General features: G+C 39.8%; 1 protein-coding gene across 1 annotated transcript; it reads right to left on the reverse strand.

Annotated features, from left to right (window-relative positions):
* Nucleotides 1–8,700: 8,700 nt before the first annotated feature.
* Nucleotides 8,701–10,423, reverse strand: LOC122659787 (probable BOI-related E3 ubiquitin-protein ligase 2). Its single transcript, XM_043854923.1, has 4 exons — nucleotides 10,251–10,423; nucleotides 10,010–10,107; nucleotides 9,585–9,895; nucleotides 8,701–9,325 (listed from the first exon to the last, which is right to left on the reverse strand). Exons 1-4 carry the CDS (start codon nucleotides 10,313–10,315, stop codon nucleotides 8,798–8,800), a joined length of 1,002 nt encoding a protein of 333 aa, XP_043710858.1. The 5' UTR covers nucleotides 10,316–10,423; the 3' UTR covers nucleotides 8,701–8,797.
* Between the last annotated feature and the right edge of the window lie 2,355 nt (nucleotides 10,424–12,778).

Raw genomic sequence — 12,778 nt, forward strand, 5'->3', positions numbered from 1 at the left:
ATTGGTTACTACTGGTAGACAGTAGAGTCATATTCAGGGAGTTAAGAGAGGAATCTCTGATATGGGGATCTCCGATATCTTCTATATATAAAAGTGCAACAACACTGTGTGCATATATGGCCGATAATTGTTAGTTATTAAGAGTTATTAGTGAATGTGTAGGCGTTACTAGTAGTGAGATACCTAATTAGTGGGTGGCTAGTTTTCTTAAGATGTATACCTATTTAAATGCAATTTATGTAATCTTAAATTATCTATTGGAATTACCAGGAGAGGAGATCGACTACCTCCCAATCGGCCAGATCCGACAATGAAAAAATCCTCTCCAGTGCGCATCGGATAGTTGGAGTTGTCCTTAGGGCACGTGTCAGACAGATCCAGGCTCCAACCATCCCATGTGCTCTACACTTACTGGCTAGAGAGTTTTCAGACTCTGTCTCACTGACCCAGTTATCATCTTTTAAGATTGAGTTTCCCTCCACCCACGGTGAACAAGATCCCATTCACCGCAAGGCCGGAGAGGGTGGAAAAGGGTATCGATCAGGAGGGTATTTTGGAATATACTAAAACCCTAAGAGGGGTTTGTGAACCCAAAGATGATGGGTAAACCATATGCTATGGGTGATGGGAAACTTAATTAATCCTATCCTCTTTTATATAGATGTTGTGTTCTACTCTCCATTTTTGCTGGCATGGGCTGGCAGGTTTGGATGAATGGATGATAGAGATCTGAACATATCTCGATGCCGATGCCTGCTGACTGACACCTCTTCCTGATGAGATCCTGACCACTCATCAGCCACACATTCACACACCCCACATCAGACTTCAATTCAAAGACTTGCTAATTAGTATCTATCTCTTTCCTATTCTTGAGCTGGAATAATAGAACTAATTGGTCCGGTCCATAATCCAAAACCCATTACTGCATGCATACCATCGGTCATATATAAAAAGTCTATTGGATTTAGAAGAACCCTCACGTCCCCTTATCAGCACAATTGGATTAGAGATGGAACCCTTGGGTCCTATATCCATCCCAGAGTGGTGTTATCTTAGCTCAGTCTTATTTGTCCAAGCAGCACCAATCTCTGGTTTCTGCCACAAAAAAGATATGATTCGATCTGGATACTGACGATTTCGGCCCATTAGAAGTAGATAACTAGTAAGATTCTATATACCTAATACGGGGGGGGAGAACAATCCTGGTTTAACTTTATCACCTTGACCTTAATATTATAAGGTGTGGTTATCTTAGGTCTTAGGAGCCCCTCTCGAGGCTGGGAGTCTCAAACAAACTTAGTCATCGGGGGCATCTCTGTACGGTGGTTCTCTTCTCTTCTCCTTGATGAACTGTCTGACCACCGTCAGCTTCCATCAATCATGATCAAAGGAAGTAACAATATCAGTCAAGTCACCCCCTAAATGTCTAGCAGACACGGGTCTTTATCCTACGTTGGAGCCTGGTTTTTCACCGTTCTGAGTTCTGACCTTTGGATATATATTTATATGGGTTGTTGTTTAGTTTAGTATGTGTAAATCCATGGTAATCTTTCCAGGTTCAACTTGACCTAAATCCAACCCGGATCTAAGACAGTATGGATTTTCTAACACTGTGTAGCTCTAGGGTTGGGGCAAAGGGCGTTTCTTAAAGGATAATTCGGATCCTCTACAGCATGGGTTGAGCGGCCATTGTCCTACGTTCAATTCCCAGACCGCCACATTCGGTTTCATGCCGATCCAATAGTTGGTAGACGAGCTTCAATCATTTTGAAATTCACCTAGCTAGTAAAGCCACTGTGATGCTAAGGGTGTCATCAATTGGCCGGTTCACTTTGGTTCCAGTTCGATTTATTTGGTTTCGGTGTGAGTTTTAGGAAAATCGAAATTGAACCAATAAGGACGTTTCGATTTTGATTCGATTTATGATATCGGTTTCAATTCGGTCCGATTTTAGGCTGGTTTTGGGTAGGGATTGGATTTAGTGTTCGGTTTAGGTTTGGGTTCAGTCCTATTGGGTGGGCCAATTGGTGGCCCATCGGTTTAACACGAACCAAACCGAAACGAATAGTGTTCTAACCCGTAAACCAAAGCCGGTCCAATATGGCCTTAGTTCCTCTTTAAGAGCCAATCACATTTTAATTTTGTTTCCATAAAAATATTGAGGTTTTGGTGTCTTGACTTCTGACGATGGACTGCTTTGTGGAGCCATTTTAAGGACTATATGGGTATTTCGGTAAATTTCTTATATAGGGTTTCGCTATAAATCTGTAGCGAGAGTTCTTTCTCTAAATTGAAAATCTAAGAGAGGTGTGAGGAACGAGCGACTGTAACCCTATTCTCCATTGATAGTGAAGTAGATCTCATCTCACCATGGACGTAGGCAACCTTGCCGAACCACGTAAATCTTTGTGCGCATTGTGTGATTGTGTTTGCGATTTCTATTCTTCTTTGCATCGTGTTAGGTTTTACAAAAAATCCCTCCTCCCCTTGTAAATGGCAAAAATAGGATAGGTTGTTGGCTCTCACATGTACGTGTTGGTACGTGCAGATGATCCAAGAATGCCTAAAAAAAAAAAAAAAAAGAATATAAAATTGTTTCAGTAAATGCATGCATGTAATACGTACGTATTAATAAATAATCCTAATCGAAGAGAAAAATTTGATAGCTAAGAATAAATTCTACAGAGAGAGAGAGAGAGAGAGAGAGAGAGAGAGAGAGAGAGAGAGAGAGGAATGCTGGTGCTCTCACTAGTCACTACCACTCACCACCAAAATGATGATAACGAGATGCAGTTAAGTCATTGTTTCATGGGGAAAGAATGATTGCTATGGTAATGAAATCATTTTAGAATCCTAAAACATAAAACGGTGGAAGTACGGCATCATCTGTTGGCTGTTGCTGAAAAAGAAGGCCGACTGCAGCAGAAACCATATATAGTGGAAGAAGTGAAGTGGTGGGGAAGCCATGCCCACTTGGCCAGATCGATCGAGCTGTAGAAAAAGAGAGAGAGAGAGCCCCCACACCACATGGAAAAGGATAGATAGAGAATGATGCTTAATTTATAGGGAATAAGGAAGCGGTGGCCGTTTAAACTCAAGTCAAGTTAAAACTAAAATTCGATCTACTCTCCTTTAATTGCATTATTATTACTTGGATAGAGTATCTATCTATCTACCCTGTCTCCCAAACAATGAGTGGATTAGTGAGAAAGCAGAATAATAAGAAGCTAGGGGTTCAATGTCATTTCACATGATGAAGTAGAGGATTTCACAAAGGCAAGGGCATGTGGAGATTTATGAGTTGATCTGGGATGGGCGGTAGAGGTGATGGTGGTGGACAAGTAGCTAGATTGAAGATGGCATTAATCATGGAAGGATATTGACTTTCCTCTATACATGTCATTCCTTTTCAAGGCATAATTATACAAGAAGTTCATTAACCAAAATTAAAAGTACATTTCCTCCTATCTCCTTTTGTCCTAACTTTCAATACCTAGAGCCCCTAAATTAAGGTTCTCAATTCCTAATTTCGTTTACCCAAAAAAAAAAAAAAATTTCCTAATTTCAACAAAATTTTACTTATTTCTATTTCTCTTATTTCTATTACTGGCATGATCTTTTCAGATCCATGTAGCTAAGTCCATTTAATTGGGATAAGGTTATTGTTATTTTTGTTGTTGTTGTTGTTACTGACAAGGCCTATTATTACAAGCTTAATAAAGACCATAAAGTAGAACTTAATAAGGAAATTATCAGATTACTTAAAAATGTATTTTGATTACCAAATTAGTCACTTTGAAAATTTTCTGTTTTGGATTGTAATGGTATTGTGTTACCAACTTCCACTTTAAATTCTGTTTTGGATTGTAATGCACTATCATGCGATTCAAAATGGGCACCATCACCACAACGGTATATCAAGGTGAATTGTGATGCAAGCTTCTTCCAAGGAACAAGTAGCGCTGGGCTTGGATTTATTTTTAGGAATTCTGTTGGGCCTTCTCTTCATGCGGTCTCTATGCCAATTCTTTCACATCGATCTTTGTTGGTGAAGCCATGTCTATTCGTTTGACGTTGTTAGAAGGTATTTCTGAAGGATATGATGAGCTTTTATTGGTGGAGACGGATCATAGAGATTTGGTGTCTTATCTCAAACGTGGGTTATGTTACCCACCCTTAGAAGTAAAACCTGTAGTGGATGATATACTCCATTTGTCGTCTTATTTTACTTTTTGTTCATTTTCATATGTTCCAAGGTAGGTTAATAGTGTAGCTGACTCCCTGATGAGGAAGGCGCTGTTAGTAACGTGCACAACAGTCTGGCAAAATTCCAAATTTCCAAATTTCCAATTCATGGATCCAGGAGTTATGTTCAACTTCATCCATGTGTAATTCTCGTTGATCTTAATAAAGTTTTCTCATGTTACTACCCACAAAATAAAAATCAGTAAAGGGTGAGGGATCAATAAGCTGCCTTATATTGACATCATACATGCCTAGAGGGAAGAGTTTTGATTAATGCTAATTCGTATATGAAGGGCCCGCATAATTAAATGAAGAGAGACAGAGCCTTTGAAGAGCTGAGTACATTGGAAAAAATTCTTTGCAGTGTCCTAATCTGGCGGTGCACTGTAGTGTGGGTCTGAGAGCTCAACATGTGGAAGATGCGACATCCAACGATGCTAAGCTCGAGAAGAAAGAAAAGGCCAAAAAAAAAAAAACTGCCTTGCATCAAGCTCGCATTGTTGGATGAAGCTTCTTCCACTTGTCGAGCTCTCAGAACCGCACCGCAATGCACCGCCAGATGCCCGCACTGCACAGGATTTTAATTGCGGTCGTGTGCCTTACGTTTTTTTCCTTCAATAAATACTAGTTTGAGGTACAAGTTGGGCCACCCAAAAAACAAGCCTGACCCAAGCCCATAATGTTGTATTTTGATATCCAGGAGAACTAGCCATTCCAACTTCCAAGGTTGCAGAAAAGAAAAATATGGTTGGTTATACGCAACTAAGAATTGTTGAAAGGTCTCATCGAAGGCAAAATGTTGACAGCCAATCCAACATCTAATTTCATGGCTAGTTTCAGTGGTTCTATGTTCTGGACTTCTTGATGAGGATGACGATGAAAGGGTGAGTTAGTGAACTATCCTTTTAGCGTTTGGTCCAGATTTTTCTTCTGTTAATTGTTTATTTGGTTGTTTGATTGCTTGCTTTCATAGTTTAGCAAAACATTCAAAAGAGGAAGTAGGTGGTGGTGGTAGTTGGAATTGTCGGCTTTTCTTTGGGCATGGATCGACCACAATTCAATTTGAAATTTAATGATCGAGGGAGGACACAACATAACATGCTCATGGAGCAGTACTACTCTCATTATTGATTACTTTGCTGCAAGACAAAACTCACTTGGAGCTTCTTTCAGAAGAATCGATCTGTTGCCCCTTCTGCCCCTCTCTACCTCTGTTTGTGGGGCTTCGTTTCTTTCACAAATGGGATTGGAATCCTGGAATCGCAGAATCAAATGATCCAGTAAAAAAATCAATGAAACTCATCTCATGAAGCAAATCTACAAAGAATTTTTGGAATAAAAAAGTTTGAAAAAAAAAATCACAGAATTGTGGGAATCAATATGGAGATCGATCTCGTGTCCTTTTCCAGGTTTTGAAAAAACCCCTTTCTGTGACTTGTGAGAGGCTTCTCGTTTGTCCTGGAGGGAGACAAAAGCAACTAATTCATTTATTATTGACACGGAAGAAGAAGAAGACGATACCAAACGTTAAAATCCAATTTCTTCAAGCAGAAGCGAGTGCGTGATTGTAACTTTACTTTGTAAAGAAGTTTACCAGTAAAGCTCAGCAAAAATCAATCCTATCAGTCATGTAGTGGTTGAGTAAGATAACATTTCAGAACTTGTGTACTGGAACTATAATCATTTATTTGAGGAATCAGATAACTTCCTGTGGCCATTAGTTATTAGAATTAGATTTTGCTTTAGGAAATGGTTTACCTACCTGAAGAATTCTATTAGTTTGAACTTTATCATATTCGGCACATAGAATTAGAACCCAGATTCACTCCATCCATGAAAAGCTCCTTAAAATAAAATTTCAATCTTGCTGTATTTTCACGGTATAGAGACTTGATTTGTTTTATTTTTCTGTTGGGAATTCCAAGACGAAATAGGACCTTGGAAACCCATTACCACAAGCGTGACTTGCGGGCCAGAGAGAGAAAGTAATCGAGATTGTGATTAAGAAATAAAATTTTCTGGTGTTATCTTCTCATATATGAAAACAAATAATGCTTCTCCTTCAATTTCCATCAAACCAAGATCCCAAATTCTGTAGCATACACAACTAAAATGTCTGTAACAAAATAACAAACTTCTAGCAGGGATCACCTTCACCATAGTTCTTCGCGAATCAGCAAAATTTCAACCCTCCTGAGCACAGCACTTGGGATTTTTTGATTTGGCCTTTCATTGCTTTATAGTCTCCGAGAATGTATAGTTAGAATAAAGTTTCCTTACCAATAAAAAGAAAGTAAAAGTATTTGGATTATTCTATCACTAGTTCCTTCCAATTTTTCTCAAAGATTCAACTCTGAGGTTCCTTGATCAATTTTGTACCCAAAAGCTTAACAGAAGGGTTCATCTCACCTCTCTTTCATCACGTTACAGATCTGGCAACTATTTTCCCCCAAACATTAGCTAGACACTTCCAACAATAGCAGAGCATATCAGGAGCAAGTATCATGAAGAGGTTTTTACTGACTTCACACATTCGCAATTCAGTAAGGACCCAGTTTCTCTTAACCCATGGTGCAGAGAGAATCTTTTCTTATTTTGGACCTTGAACAATACATTCACTTTCTCAGAGTCCAATAATAACATCAATTCATCATGGGGTAAAAAGTTTCACACTTCACCTACGTGAAGAAAAACTAAATCCATTCCGTAATACATCATTCAGCATTTGACTAAAGTTGCTGAACTGCCTGTAGAGAATACACTTGCAAGTCGCCACCAGAATAAACCATATAATTCTGCAAAACAGAACAGGAGCTCAGGGAATAACCAATGGGAGTCTTCCACACCAAGAGTTTTGCATTGCTACGTATAATGTTGGAAACACAATTGTGATAGATACAAACCAAGATGAAACTTTATGGGGATTCAAAACAAAATCCAGTTCCACAGATGTATCTAGCTAAAGTTTGAGCAAGTATAAGCATCTCATCTGAAGCAGGGTAAATTAACTGGCATCCTAAAACCCCAATTTAACTCTCCACCCCAACGAGGGGTGGGGGGGTGTTGGAAAAAAAAGAAATAGGGGACTGTATATCAATGTAGATGATGAACAGTAACATAACATTACTAGTACAGGCTTCCTTGCCTATGATCAACAGCAGCAGTTCATTTTAAAGTATCATTCACAAAAATTTCCTCAAACTATGAATTATAGCTAATCCATCTGGAGTAATTCATAATATCAACAAAATGCCCCTCCCCGGGGGACTTGCCACTTCCAACATCAGCTTTGCTGTAGTTTCATGCCAATGTTTACACTCCTAAAGCAGTTGTTTTTGTTCCACCTCCCCCCTCTTCAAATCCATCCATAGAAATAGTTGAGAGCAATTAAGGGGTTGCTTGACTAGCATTCTAGTTGAGTACCCTACCACTCACACTAATGCAAAACAATGCTAATTTCCCTGAATGATCATGGTCATGTAAGCATCATTTACCATTCATTTTGCGAAAATAAGAGTGCTACTCAGTTTGCTTCTAAGGACTCTGAACAGTAGTGCTCTGCCAGTGAAGAAAGTGATTTAGTCAAACAATAACCAGAGTCCGTAAATAAAGCATGACAATGAGATGCCAGGTGACAAAGTAGAAAGGAACCATGGAAGGAAAGTAATTACATCTACATGCAAGGGGGACGAATAATTAAAGAAACTGTTAGTTTGCATTTGTTTTTTTCCTTGAAGGGATTCAAGTAGGCAACCTACAGCAGTATAACATTTTAAATTCCAAGTTGATAAAAAGAGAACGGAGAGGAGGAAAAAATCTTGATGCCTATCTTCTTATCCCTCGTGTTGCACACATGATTTTAACCAAGAAAAAGTCAAGATTTGTTCACCAATGCTAAATGCAAACCACTGTCTCTAGTTTATGGTAAATAAGCTCCAAATCTTATATGCTGAATATTCACAGCATTTTGCAGTCTGAAGTAGTCAAAAGGAGCAGGAGATGCCAAAAATGACTTGGGCTGCGGTAGTGAGAAAGTGAGTGCTTAGGTTGCAACTAGAAGATATGGACCAAGATACTGAAGAGAAGGAGCAGAGTTTTTGTATCTGAACTCAAGTAGTGAAAGAAGGCTCAGATAGGTTGAGTAGAGGGAGCACTGTGCTATGAAAAGTTCAAAGACCTGTGTTTGTCAATAAGATCAGACAAGGTTTCGTGGTCCATAATAAAATTCGTAACTTATCGGACAATCCAGTTTTTCTCTAGCAACACATTAGCAAAAGGCATTTAGTTTGAATACAAAACATGTACATTCAACAGTAAAAAGACATGCTCAAAGTTATCATTCTCAAAGATGAATACTAAACATAGGAATGCAACTTCTGCGAATAAAGAGGAGAAAAATGATAGACATGAATTAGGAGGGCATGATGCATGATTAAAAACACTGAAGAAATGTAAAAGGAAGAGAAATTAATAGGCATGAATTGAACATCAAGATGGGCAAGATCGATACATCTAACTTACAAATGATATCCAACTCGAAGCCGTCTCATTACATATAGACCTCCATGCTGATAAGCTTTGAGTAGTGACACAAGGGACAGAAGTTAAGCTTACTCTCACAATCTTTACACAGACATAAATGCCTGCAGGGCAACAAAAGTATGCATACTTCGTTAACCCTGCAAACCTTACAAGTCATTAACTCCTTCAAATCCTTGTTTTCCTTGGTAACCAGGTTAAAATCAATAGCCCCTCCATTGCAGCAAGAAGCCGTATCATCAACCTCACTATCTCCACACCCTTCCTTGCTGTCTCTGCTCTGTGCAAAAACTTGCTGGAGATTAAACTTGAGAGTAGTAATCATGTGCTCATTGCACTTTGCCCGCTGTTGCCAAGCACCAGCTTCTACACTCAACTGTTTCATTCGTTCTTCAAGTTCCATATTCTTCCTGTTAATGTCTTCCATCTCTGCTTCTTTCTCACGCAGCTTTTGAAGGATCCTTTCTTCGGCAAATGAAAGAGTCTGGAGTTGATTGGCCTGAACCTTCTCTAGGATCGCTTGCTTCATCCGTTCTCCCTGATAGCGTGGAAACCAATGACAAAGAGGTAAAAACAAAGATAACCAGTCACATTTCCGCTTTGAAGGTTCTGGCTAGTGCTTCGAAGTTAGACTAGAAAACTTAGACCAAGCCCTTGAATCATAACCAGGATAAATTTCATATCTTACTTGAGAAATAAAGATGATATTTTAGGCAATTTGCATAATAATACAATAGAGAACTACCCAAACCCATTAAGAAAGGAAGAATCAACAACAGAAGATGAGCGTCTTTAACCTGAAGTTTGACGAATCGATCCAACTCAGCGTCCTGTCTCAGCAATTCTCTATCGATCTCGTCATCGAGGAGGGAGAAACCAGGCGAGTCTCCCGAAGAAGCCATACGCTTATCGTCGAGCGACAACCCTAATCCCGTTGAAACCGATCGCGTTTGCAGGAAATCAACGGAGGAAATCTGGGAATTGTTCTCCAAGAAGTCTTGCTCTTTCAATTTTTTCTTCTTCGGTTGAGAACAATTATTCCACCTCAGATCGCCTCCACCGCCGTCCGTCGCAGATACCGGGCCAGGAGCGAATCCGACTACATGAACTGCAAACCCCCCCCCAACCAAAAAAAAATTGTTTAGCAAAATCAGCAAATTTCAGAGAAAACCCAAAAATAAAATGGTGTTATTTTTGAGAAACAAGAGAACAGAGAAGCTACAAGGAGGGATGTATTGCGGATGAGATTGATCGACGAAATTTGAAGGGTTGAAGAAGGCGATCGGTGTGGACATCTGCCCATCGACAGGTAATAAGTTCCTGAACGAAAAAAATTAAGTACATTAAAAGGTTTGCAGAAAATACGAAGATATGAAGTGAAAAAGAGCAATGAAGGAAAGTGCATTTGTTAGGGAAGGGGTTTAGAAGAGGATGGATTCTGTTCTTCTTCACATTCGCTTTACCTGAAGGATTTCGATTGATTCTGTTGCTGCTGCTGTTGGAATTGATGCTGCTGAGACATGGCCATGGGAGATGATGAAGGAAGTTTCTACAGTTTACGAGAACGAGAGAGGAATCAAATACTCTTCCAGGTAAGAGATTCCATTGAGATTTAAGAAGAAAAGACGAGAGAGAGATTAGAGGTGTTCTTCTTCATCTCCGCTATTCATTTTTTTCTTTGGACTCCGCACCTGATTATTTAATTTCTAGTTAGTCCGTCAATATCCTCCAAAAAATTTACCATATGATCACAGCCATTAACGGAAGAATCAGTTGGTTATGGAGGCTCTAGGGGTGTCAATTGGCCCGTTTTCAATCCTGAGGGGTCAGTAACAGAACTGGACCAATAAGCTAATTAGTTTTAAACTTGAGATTCATGACACTTAATTAATGGGTGGGTTGGTTTCGATTCTTAAACGGTTCTAAGCAGTCAAAAATAAAAATAAAAAAATAAAAATCTCTAACACATGCTATATATATTCAATAATATTACAATAAAATATTAATTTCATTCACATGATGTATGCAAATCCATTATCATTTTTTTTTTTCTCAAATCGCATAACTAGTCCCTATTCTAAGACAGGGGAATTCAATCGGAGATCGATTGGCTTTTTCAATTGCAATTTGGGTCATTTTGTAATTTGGGGATTCCAACCCCCCCCTCCCCCTTTACTCTTTTTCTTTCTACTTTGCTGTCAATTGACATCCATTCAGTACAAATTTTTTTATCTTCTGTTGTAACTGGAGCACTGCTGTACGCATCGTGCGATGCAACAATGGCCATGTGCGCACAGCGGACCCCATTGTGCACACATGGCCACTGCTGCACCACACGATGCGCACAGCAGCGGATAAAGGTCCGTATAATACATTACCCTCATTGTGTAAACATTTCTTCTTCTAACTGATTGTGTGTGTGTGTGTGTGTCTTACTCCAAGGCTAGGATAACTTCAATTTCATTGTATTTGCTTGAAAACAAAGCAAGGCTGATATGTGAACTCTAAAGTGAAAATGAAAGAAAACCTCAACAAGAAATCCAGCAGAAGAAGGAAAACAACTTTGATTTGCAAATGTGTAAGAATAGATGACAGTTACCAGATGAAAATTCACAAAAAAAGTGAATCATCAGAGACAGCAATCGTCCAATCCCTTTCTGCATATTTCCTCTCAACTCTTCTGGATTTCAATGTCTCTGATTTCGTGCGAGTCCTTTCTGAATTATTCCCCTCCAAAGCTACCATGCCATTCCTTTCTTTGCTCCCTTTTGGTGAGTGGAAACAATGCTAATATTCACCAAATTTTTATCGTATGCGGTTCCCTGACCAGTGCGGTTCCCTAGTGCCTCTCACAAGAGGAGGCTGGACCCCACCCGATCAAAGTGTTCGGTCAGGTGCCCCGGGTAGGTCCCACCCCCTCTTGTGAGAGGCACTAGGGAACCGTAGACGATAACCCACCTTAAACGTACCACTTACAAATGAAACCTCTGGAGAAGAAAGAATAATTTTGAGCGCAATGGTGGAGATGTACAAGTGAAACCGTTGGAAAAGAGAGAATTTCCGAGCAACAGAAAAGTTGCTCCACGCTTATTTTGCTGGTTAATGGTAAAATGAACTTTTCCATTCAACCACTAACAGCAGACTAACACCGTTGGGTTTCATTGGGCTTCAAGTAATAGTTTCAAATGTTGGGGGTGTCAAGCAATAAGGCCATAGTACAGGTAATTTACCCTACATTCTAAGTGGTGTGACGATGGGCACAAAAGAGAAGCTACGAGTCTTTTTTTTTTTTTTTTGGTGCGAAAATCTATTCATTTCCTTGATTCAAAAAAGAGGTTACAATATCCAAAATTTCCCCATGAAAGGGGGGGACCAAGAAAACACTCTCGGGTCTAGATAGAGCCCACTTCAAGATACGATGAGCCAGGCCATTTTCAGCCCAGTTAATGTGATCAAAGCAACAAAAGGAAAATGCAGTTTTGAGGGAAACAATATCCTACACAATACAAGAAATAGAAGAGGGAGGGGGAGAAGGGGAGGGGGACAGACATTTGATGAGGGAGAGACAATCCGAATATAGAGATACCAAGGTAATCCCCAGCCAGCAAGCAGACGAGAGGGCTAAACAGATTGCCAATGCCTCACCAACCACTGTCGGCGCCAAGGCGAAATGCTCTGAAGTGATAAAACAAATATCTCCACCTGGATCAAAAGCAACACAACCCGCACTAAGAGCTATAAGGCTATCACAAGTAGCAGCATCCACAAAAAAGAAAAAGGTTCCCTCAGGCCGACTAAGGGGAGCAAGGGTCGTGGTCCCAAGCGAACAAGAATTTGAGGAGCTCGAAGAGAGGGAGAGAGCATCCTCAATCTCTTTATCAATCGAAGAAATCCAAGTCCTAAAGGGGGGTATCGAAGATTTGAAGCAGCAAGCATTCCTCATCTTCCAAATCTCCCAAGAGACTATAGCATGGGAGGTAAAGCACACTCT

The sequence above is a fragment of the Telopea speciosissima genome, chromosome 4, assembly GCF_018873765.1.
Source record: "Telopea speciosissima isolate NSW1024214 ecotype Mountain lineage chromosome 4, Tspe_v1, whole genome shotgun sequence".
Classification (NCBI taxonomy): Eukaryota; Viridiplantae; Streptophyta; class Magnoliopsida; order Proteales; family Proteaceae; genus Telopea; species Telopea speciosissima.

What these genes read in the sequence shown, in the direction of transcription:
- LOC122659787 (XM_043854923.1), bottom strand. Translation starts at nt 10,315, where the DNA reads ATGGCCATGTCTCAGCAGCATCAATTCCAACAGCAGCAGCAACAGAAT. An exon ending in TCCGCAATACATCCCTCCTT is followed by an intron (nt 9,896 to 10,009) that starts GTAGCTTCTCTG and finishes GGGGGTTTGCAG; the next exon opens with TTCATGTAGTCGGATTCGCT. An exon ending in ATCGATTCGTCAAACTTCAG is followed by an intron (nt 9,326 to 9,584) that starts GTTAAAGACGCT and finishes CCACGCTATCAG; the next exon opens with GGAGAACGGATGAAGCAAGC.